This window comes from Heptranchias perlo, chromosome 13 (assembly GCF_035084215.1).
Source record: "Heptranchias perlo isolate sHepPer1 chromosome 13, sHepPer1.hap1, whole genome shotgun sequence".
NCBI classification, from domain to species: Eukaryota; Metazoa; Chordata; class Chondrichthyes; order Hexanchiformes; family Hexanchidae; genus Heptranchias; species Heptranchias perlo.
The window spans coordinates 23,186,371-23,205,502 of record NC_090337.1 but is presented as its reverse complement, the minus strand read 5'-3'; the positions used below and the strand labels follow the sequence as shown (position 1 = coordinate 23,205,502).

The 19,132-nt window shown below is 44.8% G+C and overlaps 1 protein-coding gene across 3 annotated transcripts in view; it reads left to right on the top strand.

Moving 5' to 3' along the window:
* vwa5b2 (von Willebrand factor A domain containing 5B2) overlaps window positions 1–19,132 on the top strand; it is a 121,234-nt gene that overhangs the window by 69,750 nt on the left and 32,352 nt on the right. For all 3 annotated transcript variants that reach the window (XM_067995153.1, XM_067995151.1, XM_067995152.1), the window contains exons 6-8: window positions 61–192; window positions 5,434–5,558; window positions 13,261–13,437. In XM_067995153.1, the coding sequence (XP_067851254.1) occupies window positions 61–192; window positions 5,434–5,558; window positions 13,261–13,437 (434 nt within the window). The remainder of the gene's footprint in view (window positions 1–60; window positions 193–5,433; window positions 5,559–13,260; window positions 13,438–19,132) is intronic.

Here is a 19,132-nt window from a genome sequence, read left to right as displayed (position 1 = left end):
ACAGCAGGCCTCAAAATCTCACTCCGATTTCCTCAATTTTTAATTTCTCTTGTTTTGTAGGTGTGGAGAGTCCCACACATGCACTCCGGGCTGATGCAGATCCTATTGCCCGGTCTGCCTCAACTGTATACATCACATTGGCAGAGAAACACCAGTATGACAGGAACCTCAAAATCATTTTACATCCAAGCGGTAAGCTTTATCTTTTGTTTTGTGTGATTGATAGGACTCACTTCAATAATACCCTTGTTATAATGCCTGTGAGTGTGTGCAAAATGTTGCATTCTGAATTTGAGACTGAGGGGATCATTTTTACTGCCTGACAGGAATGAGGCGAGTTCAGGTAGGACGCCAGTTTTACACCTTGTACGATTTTACACCCCGCCCGATTTTACACTTGATTGATTTTAATGGAGCATAAAATCGGACGGGGTGTAAAACGGGTGTCCGACCCGAACACAAAGGGATAAATTTTAACTCCGAGCTGGGAAAGGAGTTGAGTGAAAGATTTTCGGGTGCGAAACCTGGAAAAATAAGTGGGCGGATCACAATCACCAATAAATTTAACTTACATTTCGCACCCAGCAGATAACCTGATTGACAGGCTGGCTGGCTGTTGGGCAGGAAGGCCTGCTGTAGCAGGCCACTGCCAGGGATTGGACGGAGGGAGGGAAGGAGGGATCGTAGGCCGGGGAGAAGATTGGGGGGCTGGGAAGGAGTTCAGGGGACTGGGAAGCAATCGGGGGGCCGGGGAAGAGATCGGGAGAGCCGGGGAAGAGATTGGGGGTTCTGGGGAAGAGATCAGGGGTCTGGGGAAGAGATCAGGTGTCTGGGGAAGAAGATCAGGGATTGCTGGAGGTCAGGTGAAGAGTCGACAGTAGGTGAAGAGTCAAAGGTAGGTGAAGGTCCACCATGGGGGAGGGGGAGGGAATACACCATGGTTGGGGGGCTGGCAATCACGGGGTTCCTGTCGGCCAGGTGAGCTTGTTGGGCCTGGTTGAAGCCCTCCTGCTCCCTCCGGGCCCACAAGCAATGCAATAAAGGCACTCACCTCATGGATCCAGCCCTTCCCGCCTGCTTTCACCTGACGTGATTCAGAAGCGATGGGAAACCTGAACAGGTAAGGTTAAATTCATTTTAATGTTCCAATATACAAAATATTAAGTGCCTCAAGTATCTCAATGAGGTACTTTGCTCTTTTAAGTACCAGCCCGCCAGCTTTAGGTGGGGGGCGGGACTTCCTAATGTCTGCTGTCCGCACGCACACAAACCTGCCTGGGTTAGGCCCAGGAGTGGATGAGTTGGATCCGGGACATGGTCCCACTCCAAAAAACCCGTTATTTTAACCTCCCACCCTCCACCAACCCACCTGTTCTTGGGGGTTAAAATTTACCCCAATGTATCCAAGTGGGGTTGAGCTTTGCTCCATCCCAGAATGTACTGTGGGTGGGGGACTTCAATGTCCACCACCAAGAGTGGCTTGGTAGCACCACTACTGACCGAGCTGGCCGAGTCCTGAAGGACATAGCTGCCAGACTGGGCCTGCGGCAGATGGTGAGTGAACCAACACGAGGGAAAAACCTACTTGACCTCGTCCTCACCAATCTACCTGTCGCAGATGCATCTGGCCATGACAGTATTGGTAGGAGTGACCACCGCACAGTCCTCGTGGAGATGAAGTCCCGTCTTCGCACTGAGGATACCGTCCAATGTGTTGTGTGGCACTATCACCGTGCTAAATGGAATAGATTCAGAACAGATCTAGCAGCTCAAAACTGGGCATCCATCAGGTGCTGTGGGCCATCAGCTGCAGCAGAATTGTATTCCAGCACAATCTGTAACCTCATGGCCCGGCATATTCCTCACTCTACCATTACCAACAATCCAGGGGATTAACCCTGGTTCAATGAGGAGTGTAGAAGAGCATGCCAGGAGCAGCACCAGGTGTACCTAAAAATGAGGTGCCAACCTGGTGAAGCTATAACTCAGGACTACATGCATGCTAAACAGCGGAAGCAACATGCTATAGACAGAGCTAAGCGATTCCACAACCAACGGATCAGATCAAAGCTCTGCAGTCCTGCCACATCCAGTCGTGAATGGTGGTGGACAATTAAATAACTAACGGGAGGAGGAGGCTCTGTAAACATCCCATTCCTCAATGATGGCGGAGTCCAGCACGTGAGTGCAACCATCTTCAGCCAGAAGTGCTGAGTGGATGATCCATCTCGGCCTCCTCCCGATATCCCCACCATCACAGAAGCCAGTCCTCAGCCAATTCGATTCACTACACGTGATATCAAGAAACGGCTGAGTGCACTGGATACAGCAAAGGCTATGGGCCCCGACAGCATCCCGGCTGTAGTGCTGAAGGCTTGTGCTCCAGAACTAGCTGCGCCTCTAGCCAAACTGTTCCAGTACAGCTTCAACACTGGCATCTACCCGACAATGTGGAAAATTGCCCAGGTATGTCCTGTCCACAAAAAGCAGGACAAATCCAATCTGGCCAATTACCGCCATCAGCCTACTCTCAATCATCAGCAAAGTGATGGAAGGTGCCGTCGACAGTGCTATCAAGCGGCACTTACTCACCAATAACCTGCTCACCGATGCTCAGTTTGGGTTCCGCCAGGACCACTCGGCTCCAGACCTCATTACAGCCTTGGTCCAAACATGGACAAAAGAGCTGAATTCGAGAGGTGAGGTGAGAGTGACTGCCCTTGACATCAAAGCAGCATTTGACCGAGTGTGGCACCAAGGAGCCCTCATAAAATTGAAGTCAATGGGAATCAGGGGGAAAATTCTCCAGTGGCAGGAATCATACATAGCACAAAGGAAGATGGTAGTGGTTGTTGCAGGCCAATCATCTCAGCCCCAGGACATTGCTGCAGGAGTTCCTCAGGGCAGTGTCCTAGGCCCAACCATCTTCAGCTGCTTCATCAATGACCTTCCCTCCATCATAAGGTCAGAAATGGGGATGTTCGCTGATGATTGCACAGTGTTCAGTTCCATTCGCAACCCCTCAGATAATGAAGCAGTCCGTGCCTGCATGCAGCAAGACCTGGACAACATCCAGGCTTGGGCTGATAAGTGGCAAGTAACATTCGCGCCAGACAAGTGCCAGGCAATGACCATCTCCAACAAGAGAGAGTCTAACCACCTCCCCTTGTCATTCAATGGCATTACCATCGCCGAATCCCCCACCATCAACATCCTGGGGTCACCATTGACCAGAAACTTAACTGGACCAGCCACATAAATACTGTGGCTACAAGAGCAGGTCAGAGGCTGGTATTCTGCGGTGAGTGACTCACCTCCTGAATCCCCAAAGCCTTTCCACCATCTACAAGGCACAAGTCAGGAGTGTGATGGAATACTCTCCACTTGCCCGGATGAGTGCAGCTCCAACAACACTCAAGAAGCTCAACACCATCCAGGACAAAGCATCCCGCTTGATTGGCACCCCATCCACCACCCTAAACATTCACTCCCTTCACCACCGGCGCACTGTGGCTGCAGTGTGTACCATCCACAGGATGCACTGCAGCAACTCGCCATGGCTTCTTCGACAGCACCTCCCAAACCCACGACCTCTACCACCTAAAAGGACAAGGGCAGCAGGCACATGGGAACAACACCACCTGCACGTTCCCCTCCAAGTCACACACCATCCTGACTTGGAAATATATCGCCGTTCCTTCATCGTCGCTGGGTCAAAATCCTGGAACTCCCTTCCTAACAGCACTGTGGGAGAACCTTCACCTCACGGACTGCAGCGGTTCAAGAAGGCGGCTCACCACCACCTTCTCAAGGGCAATTAGGGATGGGCAATAAATGCTGGCCTCACCAGCGACTCCCACATCCCATGAACGATAAAAAAATCCCACAGTTCTACCAGTTTATCTCGAAAACTGGACCCTTTTGGGGTCTGGTCCTGGCAAAGTCTGCCATGCACAATTCAGGTTGCATAGCATCACCAGACAATGTTTCAAGCTCTAGTTTGTGCCTAGTTGACCCTTGAAAACAAATATATGGTATCAACTGGCTCACTGGATGTCTTCCATGATTGGTGGGCACCATGTGGAACCTTTGTTTTGTTTTCCCCAAACGTACTATTTTAATTCAATTTTGTAAGTTAAGTTACTCTTTGTTAGTTTGTTATGTTTAAAAGTCAGTTTGGGTGGCTCCCAATGACTCATTAATGGTGCCTTCCCTTTAATGGAAGGCACTTAATGTTTGCTCATGGGGTGGGTTCTTGCCTACTACATTTTGAGCCTAGATTTTCCGATCAGCATTATTTTAACATCAGTGGTAAAATAACGATTGCCTTTAATGTTACCTGTTCCTATATGCATTACCCTACTTTTATTCACATTCTATAACATATCTACCATAAAATCCGTCTGCCATATCTCAGACCGTCTACATAGCAGGCCAAAGACACACTGAATATAATCGATCTCCTTCCTACCCACTACCCACATAGCTAAATGTCAACAGAAAAAATGTTACTACTTGCAGTAAAAAATGTTACTAACCCTGTTTCATATCATTCACAAATATTGAGAATAGCAGAGGTCCCAGACAAATCCCTGTAAAACACCACTGGTTCATTTTTCCCAGGTGAAGCATCTTCCATTTATTGTCACTCTTTGTTTTCTGTTGCAAAGCCAATTCTCAGTTCATCTTGATAATTTGTCATTTATTCCATGGACCTTAACCTTTCCTATTAGTTTCACATGAGTAACTTTGTTCGAGGCCTTTCGAAAATCCAAGTATGCCACATCTACTGGCTAATCCTCACTCATTAGCCCAGTTACCTCGTCAAACAATTTCAGTATGTTTGTAAGGCATAATCTATTACTTCTAAAATCATGCTAATTGTTCTCTATCAAGCCCATGCTCTTTAGAGTTCCATAACTGTATTGGCTTTTCTCCCTTATTAATTAAAAAAAATTGATCATGAAGAAAGTGGCCCTGTGCAAATTAAATTAGAAAATAATTATTCAATATAAGAACTTCCTCTGGAAAAAACCTACTTTTGTTAATTTTTCTAATGCAGTCCTACTTTAAACAAATACCATACCTACTATATCTAATTCTTTACATTAATAAGGCATGGAATTAGAGAGGCTCCTATATTGGCCAACATTTTGTTTGTTATTGGAGTGGTTCCAACTTTCTTAGGCTCAACTATCCAAGAAGTGGGATCATTTCTAATTAGAATAAACATTTAACATCAGTGCACAGATGTGGATGCATCAGGTAAATCTGAACTTTCCGGTGAGCGTGATGTTTCAGAATTTGACCTTTCAAATAGTTCCTGTGGAAAGGGGATGAAAAATGAATTACTCTGAAAATGTAAGATACATGACAGAATTTTTTTTAGAGGCACTGTAAAATTGTGTATTTTGTCCTTTTCTGTTCCACAAGAGCCTCATGTTCCACACATTCTACTGGAGGAAGGTAGCAATAGTTTTGAGGAGTATGAACAACACATTAAAAGTAGGCGGGACTTCATCAGAGCAATGAAGAAAAACTCTAACACAGACAAAAAGGTAAGAACCAGCCTTTCAAAATAATGTGCAAAAAGTAATCAGGGAGCAAGGCTTTTTTTAACTACGAAGAGATGTTGGCCCTATTACTAACACAAATGCAGATTCCGAGTGGGGGCAATTATGGGTTGGAATGTCCAATTTTAACTTGATTTTCAATTAAATTTTTCCTTCCGGGTTTCGCGTCTCCAAGCTGCGACAACGGGCTTGATGCGTACCCACATGACGCGATTTCAAATCAATCATTTAAAGGGCCAATGCAAAAATGAAATTTGGAGGAGCTAGGAGGTTTTGGAAGGAGAGGATGGTTAGTGATGATGGATTCAGGACGAGCATTGCCAGCATCCAAATTTAATGATGATTCCCTTGACTTACTGCTGGGTGCAGTCAGGAGCAGGAGGGAAATAATTTTCCCCAGCAATGGGAGGAAGATGGCGTGTTAGAGGTGGCTGAGGAGGTGAGCAGCAGGATCATTGTAACCCATTCTTCGATGCAGTGCAGGAAGCAGTTTAATGACCTAACCAGGTCAGGAAAAGTGAGTACAGTTGCTGAATCACCTACATCCTGTGATGTACAAACACACCTCCTCTCACTCTGTCTTGCCAAACATTCTCCATCACATCACTCCTCACACCCACTTAAGTTTCAACAACAACCATCCTTCACTTTCTATGCACTTCCTCACCTCCCCATTTATATGTTCGCCGTTACGACTCACCCTAATCCTTATGCAATGTGATGCATCTGTCTGATAGCCACCCTCACCAAATGCACTGCATCCATCGGGTGAATACATGACCTTAAGTCACTCACAGGTCTGTTCTTTCGCCCCTTATAGGAGAAGAGAGTGCAAAACGCAAGGGAGCTGGAGAGGACAGGAGGTAGCCCTCCACAAATTGTGCAGCTCACAGGTGCAGAGGAGGACGCCATGGAGATTAGTGGCACATCTGCATTCCTATCAATCGAAGATGGAGAGACTGGGAACTCGCAGATGCTTGGTGACAGAATTAAAAATATTTCTGACACACATGCTGACTTTATTTCATCAATGACTGAACTATGAGAAGCCTGAGAAGTCAAGATTGTTACTTTGCCAGGACTAATTCATTTCCGTTTCCTTTATCTTCTAGGGGCTTCACACGTAGAGCAACAGTCTGTGCACATGCCTGACGACTATTCCTCAAAAGTCCCCGTTCCTTCTGAGGGTGCACCATCACAGGACATACAGCCATGCATCAGCGCAAATACTCGCACTTCAATGGGTCCAGTTGGACAGTTAGTTGGGTTTTTACCTGGTGATTCATAATTCACAAGCGAGCACGAGCAGACACAGGTGGCAGGGACAGCTGTGGAGAGTCCATGTCGGGAGGGCGCACTCCTCTCCAAGCTCTGCTCAGCTGGACACAGATGCTGAACCCAGAGCCATCCTTGAAAAGGAAAATGTTAGAGGTACAGCAGCAACTTTGGGAGGTACTGGCAGACGTTCCAATCACAATCTCCACAATAGCTGGAGGATGGAGGAGTCCAGCTTGAACATTAGTGGAATGGTGTCACAGGTAATTGTGAGAATGTCTGGCATGGATAGAGTGGCCGCCTCCATGGAGCTTCAAGCATGGCTCTCAAATGAGGCTATGCAGGAGATATCTGCCACCTTAAACAGGATGACAGATATCTTATCCGTGACCTTACAACGCACCACTAATCTGTACCAAGCTGCTCCCCAGCAGAGTGGTGGGAGTGATGTGGCCCTCACCCAGGAGAGGGATGATGGCGAAAGGGGACATGGAAGTGGGAACTCCACTCAAAACGCTCACACTTCTCACCCGTTGTTCCCCGCCCTGCCCCAGCCAGTACCTGACATGCTGTCTCATCTCCCGATGGCTGAGTCTGCCCCTGCACGGCTGCAGGTGGAGCAGTCTTTGGTGGGGCCCTCAGGGGCTCCAAAACCCAGAGGTCGTAGGCCAAGTGCATCTCAGCAGTCAGGGCCGGGATCTGAGCAGCCTGCCTCTACCCCTGCTGAAGCCACACGGAATGCACTACGTAGAAGCGGTAGGAAGTGTAAGAGAAAGCTATTGTAATTCACCAAGTGTATGCACATGGGTGTTTTACAAAATGTTATGTTGTTAAGTTTCCTTTTTTTATAATGGCACATAAAATTTAATGATTTGCACCACTTCCCCGTCTTGCCCATTATTGCGTCCCAAGTGCCAACTCGCCCTGTCAGTTGCTTCATTGTGAATGTCAGTACATGACCGGACCCATTGGGGAATGTGCAATGGGTGTATGCTTGGTTGCAGGACTGTTTTGTGCAAGGCGGGGGTGGGGGAAGGTGGTGATGGGAGCGGGCTGGAGGATTTAATTTTTAATTTTTTCCAGTGTCTGCTGGGTCACTCTGAGCCTACGGAAGTACTGCTGTTCAGATAGGTCAAGGAAGCTGAGCCTCTGTGTCTGTAGACTCTCTCAAGTGGGTAGTGCCTCCTGCGACTTCGGCCCCTCTGTTGCTCTCCTGTCTGCTGTTTTCCACTCTGTTCGCCAGATCTGTGTTGTGCACCTCTCTCTTGTGCACCTGCAGATCCCACCACAGCACAGCGTTGCTGCCGTGGATGGTGACTGTCTTCCTCATCCATGTCGAAAACATCCATGTTGCCCCCCACCATCCTGATATTGTCCGTTTGAAAGCTTCCAAACTTCTGAAACATATCTATGATCCCAAGAACTCTCTGCAAAACGTTTGCCAGAGGGAACTGAGAAAGCAGTTGTAAGCAATATGCTTTTATTAATATTGGGTAATCAGAACTTTAAACACCCCCCATGAGGTGCCGCTCAATCTCGCCTCCATTTCACTGGTGAGTTCCCTGAGCTCCGGGAGACCCCTGCTGGAGGCGTTAAATTCAAATCCCTGTTGAAATCTCTTCAATGCGTCTCATTGGCATGTGATAATGTTCGACCCACCTCCGGCGAGCAGGCAACGCGCACGCAGCCAAACCCGCCTCCGTTTAAATTGGAGGTGGCTTGGCGTTGGGTTTGAGAATTTGACAATTGTAACCTTCCCACCCAACACACCCGTCCCTGGGGGTTAAAACTACCCCCCTTATTGCTGCAGGCTAATTTTCTGGAACCCATAAGGAACAGTGTCCTTGAAAAAATTGGCTGCTAGGTTACAACTGCAGCAAATTCACAAAGCACCAGACCTTATGTCTATGCTCTTAATACTTTGAAGAAAAGAGCCGTTGGCCTTTGATAGACAAAAATTAGGCAGGCGTGACTAGAAATACAGTGATAGCTTAATGCTGCCAATTTTAATGTCACATCTTCCCTTGTTCGCAGAATACTTCATCCCTTTAGTTCCCCAGCTACTGGATGAAATAGTGAAATATAAGAGCAGAATAAATCCCATATTACCTAAACTATTACCATACTGTTTGTCCAAAATGTTAACTATAATCAAACATTAATACTGAAATGTAGATTAAATAGTTCAAATGAAGCAATGTGTGATCAATTTTTGTTAGCCTGGGATCAGCACGTAAACATACAAAAAATTATAACAAACAGATTAGGAGATACAAAAGACTTTCATCCCATTATAACAAAGCATCCTTTTGTCCTATGCTGTGCTACACAAATTACATATTAATGATCCACAGTCACGTAGCAGCTTCAAAATGTATTAATGGTCTATCCATAACAAAAGTGAATAAGTTGACTGGCCATCTCAAATTCATATATGGAGTGTGACTCCAAAGGAGAGTTAATGCCATTTACTTAACTTTCATGCATGCCATCTGCCCAGTTTCAGAGAGAGAATGAAATAGTTTGTACCAAAAGCACTTTATTAAACAAACACACGGCAAACAGGAAATTTGCTATTCTTCCTAAATACGTGGGGGGAAAATTGGATGGGGCCTATTATTGGGCGGGGGTAGCACGATCCGCTATTACCCCGTACCCAATGGCCCCTGTGCAGACGGGATGAGTCTTTCGTTAGGCCTGGGGACGTACCTGCAGGCAGCGTTCTGAATCAGCGTTAAACGAACATTCAATGCGACTTGCACGTTCTACCAGCAGGGGGAGCTCCAATCATTTAAAGGCAGGCTGTCTCTTAAAAATCTCTTAAAGGTAGCTGGTACCTGTTATTTGCTGAAAATAACAGTCTGCTGTCTGCACGGAGTCTGAACGGAGATCAGACATCGTACATGCAAAACATAGATGCAGCTCCCGTCCCTATGTTTACAAACTGATGAGTTATGCTAAAACATTGAATAAAGGTTGCGCACCACTAAATCCCACATCCTCCAATCTGCATGCCAGACCACACCAATCTGCCGATCTGAGTTTGTACCAGGCCTATAAGAGTGCGTACACCAAGGTTCTCTAATGATGCACTAGAGGCCTTGGTGCAAGAGGTGGACAGAAGGAGGGACATCCAAATCCGCAGGGGGGCAAGAGACCCTCCAGACATATATTCAACAGGCAGTGGGAGGCATCGGGGGACGAAGTCAATGCCAGGCGCATAGCATCATGAACATGGATGCAGTGCAGGAAGAAGTTCAATGCTTTGACATGTGTGGTCAAGGTGAGTGATGTCAACTGTCAAGTGGCGTCTCCTACCAATTGCACCACTAGCCGCATTCACTGCTCCACACACTACACCCCCCATCACCCACATATCAACAAACTCTTTCCATCAGTACTCAATCCTTCCAATCAGATGCTTCCTCTCACCCTTACACATTACCACTGTTGCAAGCTGCCCACTCACAACTCACAGGCCACACAAACTGGCAGCTATTCAACCATGACAGGCACATCACCCAGACACATCCCGCTTTCTTGCAGGAGAAGGCGGTGTATAACAGGAGGCAGCAAGTGGAGGTGGCATTTAGCCCCTCGAGCCTGTTCCGCCATTCAATGAGATCATGGTTCATATATCTGCCTTAGCCCCATATCTCTTAATACCCTTGGTTCACAGAAATCTATCAACCTCTGATTTAGAATTCACAATTGAGCTAGCATCAACTGCCGTTTGCAGAAGAGCGTTCCAAACTTCTCCAACACTTTGCATGTAGAAGCATTTCCTAACTTCACTCCTGCACGTCCTGGCTCTAAATGTTAGGCTAAGTCCCCTAGTCCTAGTATTCAAGTATAGGAGACCTCCAAAAACAGTTACAAATGTCTCGGCAGCCAGAAACAATAATCCAGCCACTAACCTGTAAATCCTGTATGGTCCCTTTAAATCGCTCTGGTGGGGGTCCTCCAGGCACTCTAAGATACGTTCAGATGGTCGCAGTTAAGACTGTGCGTTGAGTTGAGCATTAAGTGCCAAAATGGTGTCTATCACTTTAAGTCAACGTTGCACTCTGATTGTATCCCTTTTCTTCTTATTTTACATGCTTCTGGCGTTCGGTATTTGTGCCTGCGCTAACTCCTACACCAAGATAGCGTTCGGCGCACGTCACACTGGAAACGTGCATGCGCAACCAAGACGCCATCTTGGATGTTGGAGAGGCCGTGTAGCGCTGAGACAACGGGTGCTACACGGCCCAATTTAGCGCCCACCATGTGCTAATCCCCAGGCAATTCATTTGGAATTTAATTCTACAGAGGCTGCAATACGATTTTTATGTACATTCTCGGGCCAATGTCAAAGCCTCAGGCTCAGCTCCATTGCATTCATAATCTATGAGCTTGTTCTACCTGGTTTGAGAAAGGAGAACGCTGATTCAAACCAAAAAGAAGTCCAGTCAGAATAGAGGAAAAAAAACAAAACAGGCAACAAGAACAACTTACATTTATATAGAACCTTTAATATAAAGAAACACCCAAAGTGCTTCACAAATAAATGTAAGGAAATGAAGGGAGAGTTTTGGAGGGATGACCGAAGGTTTGTTCAAAGAGATGGTTTTTGAGAAGGTTTTTAAAGATGGAGAGAGTGGTACAAAGGTGCAGTTTCAGAGAATAGTACCATTAGCGACTGAAGGCCCTGCCACCAATAGTTAAAGGAAAGGGTGGAGTTGGATGCAGAAGAGCCTGTGGTCAAAAGAATGGAGCATTCAGGAGGGGATATAGGGCTGAACAAGAATGCAGAAATATATTGGGGTGAGGTCATGGAAGGATTTAAGGATGAGGACAAAGATTTTAAATGTAATGGGGTGGAAATTTGTCTCAGCTCAACAGTCCTCTCTCAACCAATACTGCCAAAGAATAACTTATCATTTATCTTACTGCTATTTGTGGGAGGATGCTGGTGTAGAAAGTGTTTTCTGTCATACAATGCTGTACTTCAATAGTAGTTCAGTCCGTCACGTGCTTTGATATGTTTTGACACCATGAGCTTGATTTTAAGCTTAAATTGCAGGTGAGTTGGGGGCAGGGGGGCTGCGAAAATTGCAGAATTGCAGAGCGGGTTCGGAAGCCGGTGCCAACCCGCCAACTTCCGAGTTCCCCACAGACGCACCTGTGTGCGCGCAGGCGACCCGAATCCGGAAGTCCCGCTGGCAATTAAAGCCGGCGGGATGATTGTTAAAGAACCATATGTACCTCACTGAGGTACTTAAAGCACTTTACTTGTGACATATTAGGTAGTTAGAACGATTTTTAACTTACCTGGGCAGCTTTCCCATGGCTTCTGATTCACACCTCGTGAAACCAGGCGCAAAGGGTCGGATCAGGCAAAAATAAACGAAATAAATTAAATAACAAACCATTGCACAAAGTTAAAACACAAAATCAACCTCCCTTTCCACCCTGCTCCGATGTCCGATGTCTCCCTCTCTAATCTCCCCTCTTCCCCCCCCGATGTCCCCCCAATCCCCCCTTCACCCCTTATGTCCCCCTGATCTCCCCCTCTTCACCCCCCCGATGTCCCTCAATCTTCCCCTCTCCCCTGATCTTCCCCTCTCCCCCCGATCTTCCCCTTTTCCCCCGATCTTCCCCTCTCCCCCGATCTTCCCCTTTTCCCCCGATCTTCCCCTCTCCCCAATCTTCCCCTCTCCCCCTGATCTTCCCCTCTCCCACCCCAATCTTCCCCTTTTCCCCCCGATCTTCCCCTCTCCCCCCGATCTTCCCCCCCCCGATCTTCCCCTCTCCCCCCGAACTTCCCCCCCCGATCTTCCACTCTCCCCCCTCCGATCTTCCCCTCTCCATCCCCCCGATCTTCCCCTCTCCCCCCGATCTTCCTCCTCCCACCCCAATCTTCCCCATTTCCCCCTGATCTTCCCCTCTCCCCCCGATCTTCCCCCCCGATCTTCCACTCTCCCCCCCACCGATCTTCCCCTCTCCGCGCCCCCCCCCCCCCGATCTTCCGTTCCAGTGCCGGATGACGTCTTGCTTTCTCTTTCTCTCTCCCCCCCCCCCCCCCCGCCCCCCCCCCCTTGGCATTACAGCTCCTGTCGGCAGTCAGTCTGTCAATCAGGGGCTGCCGGGCGCGAAACCCGGAAGGAACTTTAATCACCATCAATTACATTACGATCGTGTTGGAAACGGTAAGTTTTTTAATTTGGGTTTGCCAGGTGCACTTTCACCCCCACCCCCCACTGCCAACCCGCCACCATTTCAAAATTGAGCCCCCTAAGTCAATATGTATATGCAAGTACTATTACTAACATTCTATGACTCTGGCAATAATCCTGCTATGTTATAACATGTAAATATTATACTGTGACTATCAAAGATGTCGATGACAATGAGTGCCTTCTTCTTGCAGGTTGATTTTGTGCGGAAACGCTTTCATAAAGACATCACATTCAATCCTGTGCTGATGCTGAACTTTTGCCCCGATCTCCACGACATCCCAACAGATTTTGGAAATGTGACCAGGGAAATTATATTCCTTATCGACAGAAGTGGCAGCATGAGTGGCGTTAATATAGAGAAAATAAAAGTGGGTTACTTACAAATACGTGCAGTGAATTTTGAATAAGTCAAAAAGATTTTCCTTTTTTTATACATTTATTAACATTTAAGTAAAATCCAATTTCTGTTGGAAACCCTTCTTTAATAGGTCACAGTTTGTTAATTATTATTAGTATATCATTCCTTATTTTGTTTTTTTTGTGTTTTTTAAAAATTCATTTCCAGGATATGGGCATCGCTGGCAAGGGTGCCATTTATTGCCCATCCTTAGTTGCCCTGAGAAGGTGGTGGGTTAACTGAGTGGCTTGTTAGGCCACTTCAGAGGGCAGTTAAGAGTCAACCACATTGGTGTGGGACTGGAGTCACATACAGGCCCGGAGTAAAGGAGAAGGAGGCCAGGGGTGAACTAATTAGAGATAACACAATGGCTGTAGAAAAAAGGCACATAACTAACAGAAGGATAGAAACAGAATCCAAATGGATTGAAATAAAAGATAAGAAGGGATTGATCACGCTAATAGGAGTATATTACAGATCACCTAATAGTGGAAAGGAGGTGGAGGACGAAATATGTAAGCAAATATGTGAAATGAGTAAAGGACATTGAATAATAATCATGGGAGATTTTAATTATCCCAAAATAAACTGGCAAGAAAAGGTAGGTAAAGGGGTACAGGGAATGGAGTTTTTACAATGTGTGCAGGACTCCTTTCTTACCCAGTATGTAAAAAGCCCAACAAGAGAGGAAGCACTGCTGGATCTAGTAATGGGAAATGAACCATAAGAGGAGTAAGTGTATGGGGAACATTTAGGCAATAGCGATCACAACATAATAAGGTTTATGATAAAGATTGAGAAGGACATATTTAGACAAAGACCAAATTAATAAACTGATTTTCAGGGGATGAGAATGGAACGAGGTAAAAGTAAACTGGAAAAAATTACTGATAAACAAAGAAATGGAAAAGCAGTGGGAAACATTTAAAATGGTGATCAATAGAGTCCAGGAGAAATATACCCAACTAAAAAGCAAGAACAAATTAGCCAGTAATGATATACCATGGATGAATAAAGAAATAAGGGCAAAATTGAAACTGAACAAAAAGCTTACTTTAAGTACATAGACAACAAAGGAAAGGATGACAAAAGAGAATATGAAAAGGTTAAGAAAGAAGTTTAAAAAAAACAATTAGGAAGGCAAAGAGAAATTATGAAAGTAAATTATCAAGGAATATAAAAAGAATAGTAAAGTATTCTACAGACACATAAATAACAAAAGAAAAATCAGGATAGGGATAGGGCCACATGATAAACTCACAGGTAATAACAGCAAAATGGCAGAAATATTATATAATTATTTTGCCTCAGTATTTACCAGGGAGACTAACATGGTGGGCATAATATTAGAAGAAGAGATCAAAATAGACATAAAGACATTTAAAATAGAAAGGAGGGAGATAATTGATAAACTAATCAAACTTAGAGAGGATAAAACCCCAGGCATATTAAAAGAAGTTAGGGAAGAGGTAGCAGAGGCATTATTAAACATATATAAAAATGCATTAGAAAAGGGAATAGTGTCAGAGGACCGGCGGTCAGCTAATGTGATTCCTATATTTAAAAAGGGAGATAGAACCAGTCCAGGGAACTATAGACCAATTAGCTTAACGTCAGTGATAGAAAAAATTATGGAATCCTTACTCAAAGATGTAACAGAGAAACATCCAGAAACTGAAAATATAATAAAGAATAGTCAGCACGGATTTCAAAAGGGAAGGTCATACTTGAACAACCTTATTGTATTCTTTGAAGAAGTAAAAAAAAAGGGTAGGCAAGGATAATGCAATAGATGTAATATATTTGGATTTTCAAAAGGCCTTTGATAAGGTACCACATGGTAGACTCATGACTAAGGTCAGAGCATGTGGAGTCAGGGGCAAGTAGCAGAATGGATAGCAAGCTGGCTACAAAACAGAAAACAGAGAGTAGGGTTAAAGGTAGTTACTCAGACTGGCAAAAGGTGAGAAGTGGTGTTCCACAAGGATCGGTGTTGGGACCACTGTTGTTCACCATTTACATAAACGATTTGGACTTGAGGATCGGAAGTACAATTTCAAAATTTGCGGACGACCCAGCATTGGGGGGTATAGTTAATACTGAGGAGGACTGTGACAAAATACAAGAAGGCATTAATAAACTTGCAGAATGGGTGTGTAATTGGCAAATGAATTTCAATATAGATAAATGTGAGGTATTACATTTTGGTAGGAAGAATAAGGAGGCCACATACTGCTTGGATAATACGAGTCTTAATGGGATAGAGGAGCGGAGGGATTGGGGGGGGTACAGATACACAAATCACTAAAAGTAGTGATGCAGGTTAATAAGGCCATAAAAAAAGCAATTGTAAACAATTTTACAACACCAAGTTATAGTCCAACGATTTTATTTGAAATCTACAAGCTTTCGGAGGCTTCCTCCTTCCTCAGGTAAATGTCAGGAACTCCTCGAAGCCGAGGAGTTCCTGACATTTACCTGAGGAAGGAGGAAGCCTCCGAAAGCTTGTAGATTTCAAATAAAATCGTTGGACTATAACTTGGTGTTGTAAAATTGTTTACAATTGTCAACCCCAGTCCATCACCGGCATCTCCACATCATAAAAAAAGCAAACCAAGCACCGGGGTTCATTTCTAGAGGGATAGAATTGAAAGGCAGAGAAGTTATGTTAAACTTGTATAGAACCTTGTTTAGACCACACTTTGAGTACTGTGAACAGTTCTGGTCTCCATATTATAAAAAGGATATAGAGGCACTGGAGAAGGCGCAAAAAAGATTTAATAGGACGATGCCACAACTGAGAGGATATATTTATCAGGAAAGATTGAGCAGGCTGGGGCTTTTTTCTCTAGAAAAGAGAAGATTGAGGGGTGACCTGATAGAGGTCTTTAAGATTATGAAAGGGTTTGATAGGGTAGATGTGGAGAAGATATTTCCACTTGTGGGGGAGACCAGAACTAGGGGCCATAAATATAAGGTAGTCACTAATAAATCCAATAGGGAATTCAGGAGAAATTTCTTTGCCCAGAGAGTGGTTAAAATGTGGAACTTGCTACCACAAGCAGTAGTTGAGGCAACTTGCATAGATGCATTTAAGGGGCGCTAGATAAACACATGAGGGAGAAAGGAATAGAAGGATACGCTGATAGGGTTAAATGAAGTAGGGAGAAAGGATGCTTGTGTGGAGCATAAACACCAACATGGACCTGTTGGGCCGAATGGCCTGTTTCTGTGCTGTATATTCCATGTAAAAAAAGAACGATGCCAAGGCTGTAATGGCCAGAGAACATAAAAGTGAGTTGCTCTATACTTGCAGTGAATAAAATGCACATAAAATAAAAGATAGCTGGTAAGGAATTGTGTAACAGAAACAATGGTTTTCATAACATCTTCTAAACTATAAAAGTGAAACTCAGGGATATCTAAGCTCTGAAATTATATTACAGATTTGAATCCTCTCCTAAGTGTACTTGTTTTAAATTTTAAGAACTGTTCTCCCCTTATAACAAGCATTTTCCTTTTTCCAGTTGCAATCACCGTTATACATCGTATCATATTAGTATCATAGAATGATACAGCACAGAAGGAGGCCATTGGGCCCATTGTGCCTGTGCCGGCTCTTTGAAAGAGCTATCCAATTAGTCCCACGCACCTGCCCTTTCCCCATAGCCCTGCAGGTTTTTTCCCTTCAAGTATTTATCCAAATCCCCTTTGAAAGTTACTATTGAATCTGTTTCCACCACCTTTCAGGCAGTGCATTCCAGATCATAACAACTTGCTGTGTAAAAAAATGTTTCCTCTGGTTCTTTTGCCAATCACCTTAAATCTGTGTCCTCTGATTACCGACCCTTCTGCCACTGGAAACTGTTTCTCCTTATTTACTCTATCAAAAGCGTTCATAATTTTGAACACCTCCATCAAATCTCCTCTTAACCTTCTCTGCTCTAAGGAGAACAACGCCAACTTCTCCAGTCTCTCCACATAACTGAAGTCCCTCATCCCTGGTACCATTTTAGTAAATCTCTTCTGCACCCTCTATAAAGCCTTGACATCCTTCCTAAAGTGCGGTGCCCAGAAATGAACACAACACTCCAGCTGAGGCCTAACCAGTGTTTTATAAAAGTTTAGCATAACTTCCATGCTTTTGTACTCTATGCCTCTATTAATAGAGCCCAGGATCCCATATGCTTTTTTAACAGCCTTCTCGACTTTTCAAGCCACCTTCAAAGATTTGTGTACCCACAGATTTCTCTGCTCCTGCACTTCCTTTAAAATTGTACCATTTAGTTTATATTGCCTCCCCTCATTCTTCCTACCAAAATGTATCACTTCACATTGCTCTGCATTAAACTTCATCTGCCATGTGTCTGCCCATTTCACCAGTCTGTCTATGTCCTCCTGAAGACTGTTATTGTCCTCCACATTGTTTACTACATTTCTGAGTTACGTGTCATCTGCAAACTTTGAGATTTATACTCTGTATACCCAAGTCTAGATCATTAATATACATCAAAAATCAGCCACACATTGGACATGGTTGAGGGAAAAGCAACAAGTCTTATTCTTGGACTGAAGTCTGAGAGAGAATCTTTTCAATCAGTTTTCCACTCTCGTCACAGCAATGAAACAGCCCAAACCAAAGTCACAAATAACATTCACTGTGACCGTGACCATGACCATGGTGCACTATTCCTCCCCATCCTCAATCTTTCTGTAGCCTTTGACCTGTTCAACTGCACCGTCCTCCTCCAGTGCTTCTCCTCCGATGTCCAGCTCAGTGGGATTGCTTTCAATTGGATCCATTCTTACCAACCGATCATAGCTAGAGCATCTCCAGCAATGGCTTCTCTTCCTGCCCCTATATATTACCTCTGGAGTCCCACAAGGTTCTTTCCTGTGCCCTCTCCTCATTCTCATCTACATGCTGTCTTTTGGTGACATCACCCGCAGACATGGGGTCAGCTTCCACATGCACGCTGATGACATTCAGCTCTACCTCACCACTACTTTTCTTGACTCCTCCACTGTCTCTGTGTTGCCAGACTCTTGGATAAGCTGTAATTTCCTTCAGCTACATATTGAGAAGACTGAAGCCATTATCTTTGGCCACCATCACAAACTGCACACCCTTGCCACTGATTCAGGCTGAACTAGACTGTTCGCAATATCAGCATCTGATTTGATACCGATCTGAGCTGTTGTCCCCATATCCTCTCCATCACAAAGAAAGCCTACTTCTGTTTCCGTAATATTGCCCATTTCCACTCATACTTCAGCCGATCTGCTGTTGAAACCCTCATTCACGGCTTTGTCACCTCCAGTCTTGACTATTCCCATGCTCTCTTCGCCAGCTACCCAGAGGTGCTCTATAAATGCAAGTTGTTGTTGTTAAATATGATCCAGTTCCTCAAAATACTGAAAGACATGAATAATGTGGATGCAAATTGTAATTTAAACTGTAATCATAGGACTAAAGGGCGAGTGCAAAATTAGGAAATATCAAGAGAGTCTAGAGATTACTAGAAATTATCTCACACCAAGTAGTTCGTACTTGGACAATTTCTTGCCCTCTCTCTGGTTGGCTTCAAATAAAAATAGTGATTTCTGTCATCTCTCTCTGTGATAGTTGTCCAGTGAAATTTCAGTCAAATTGCTAGAAGAATCCA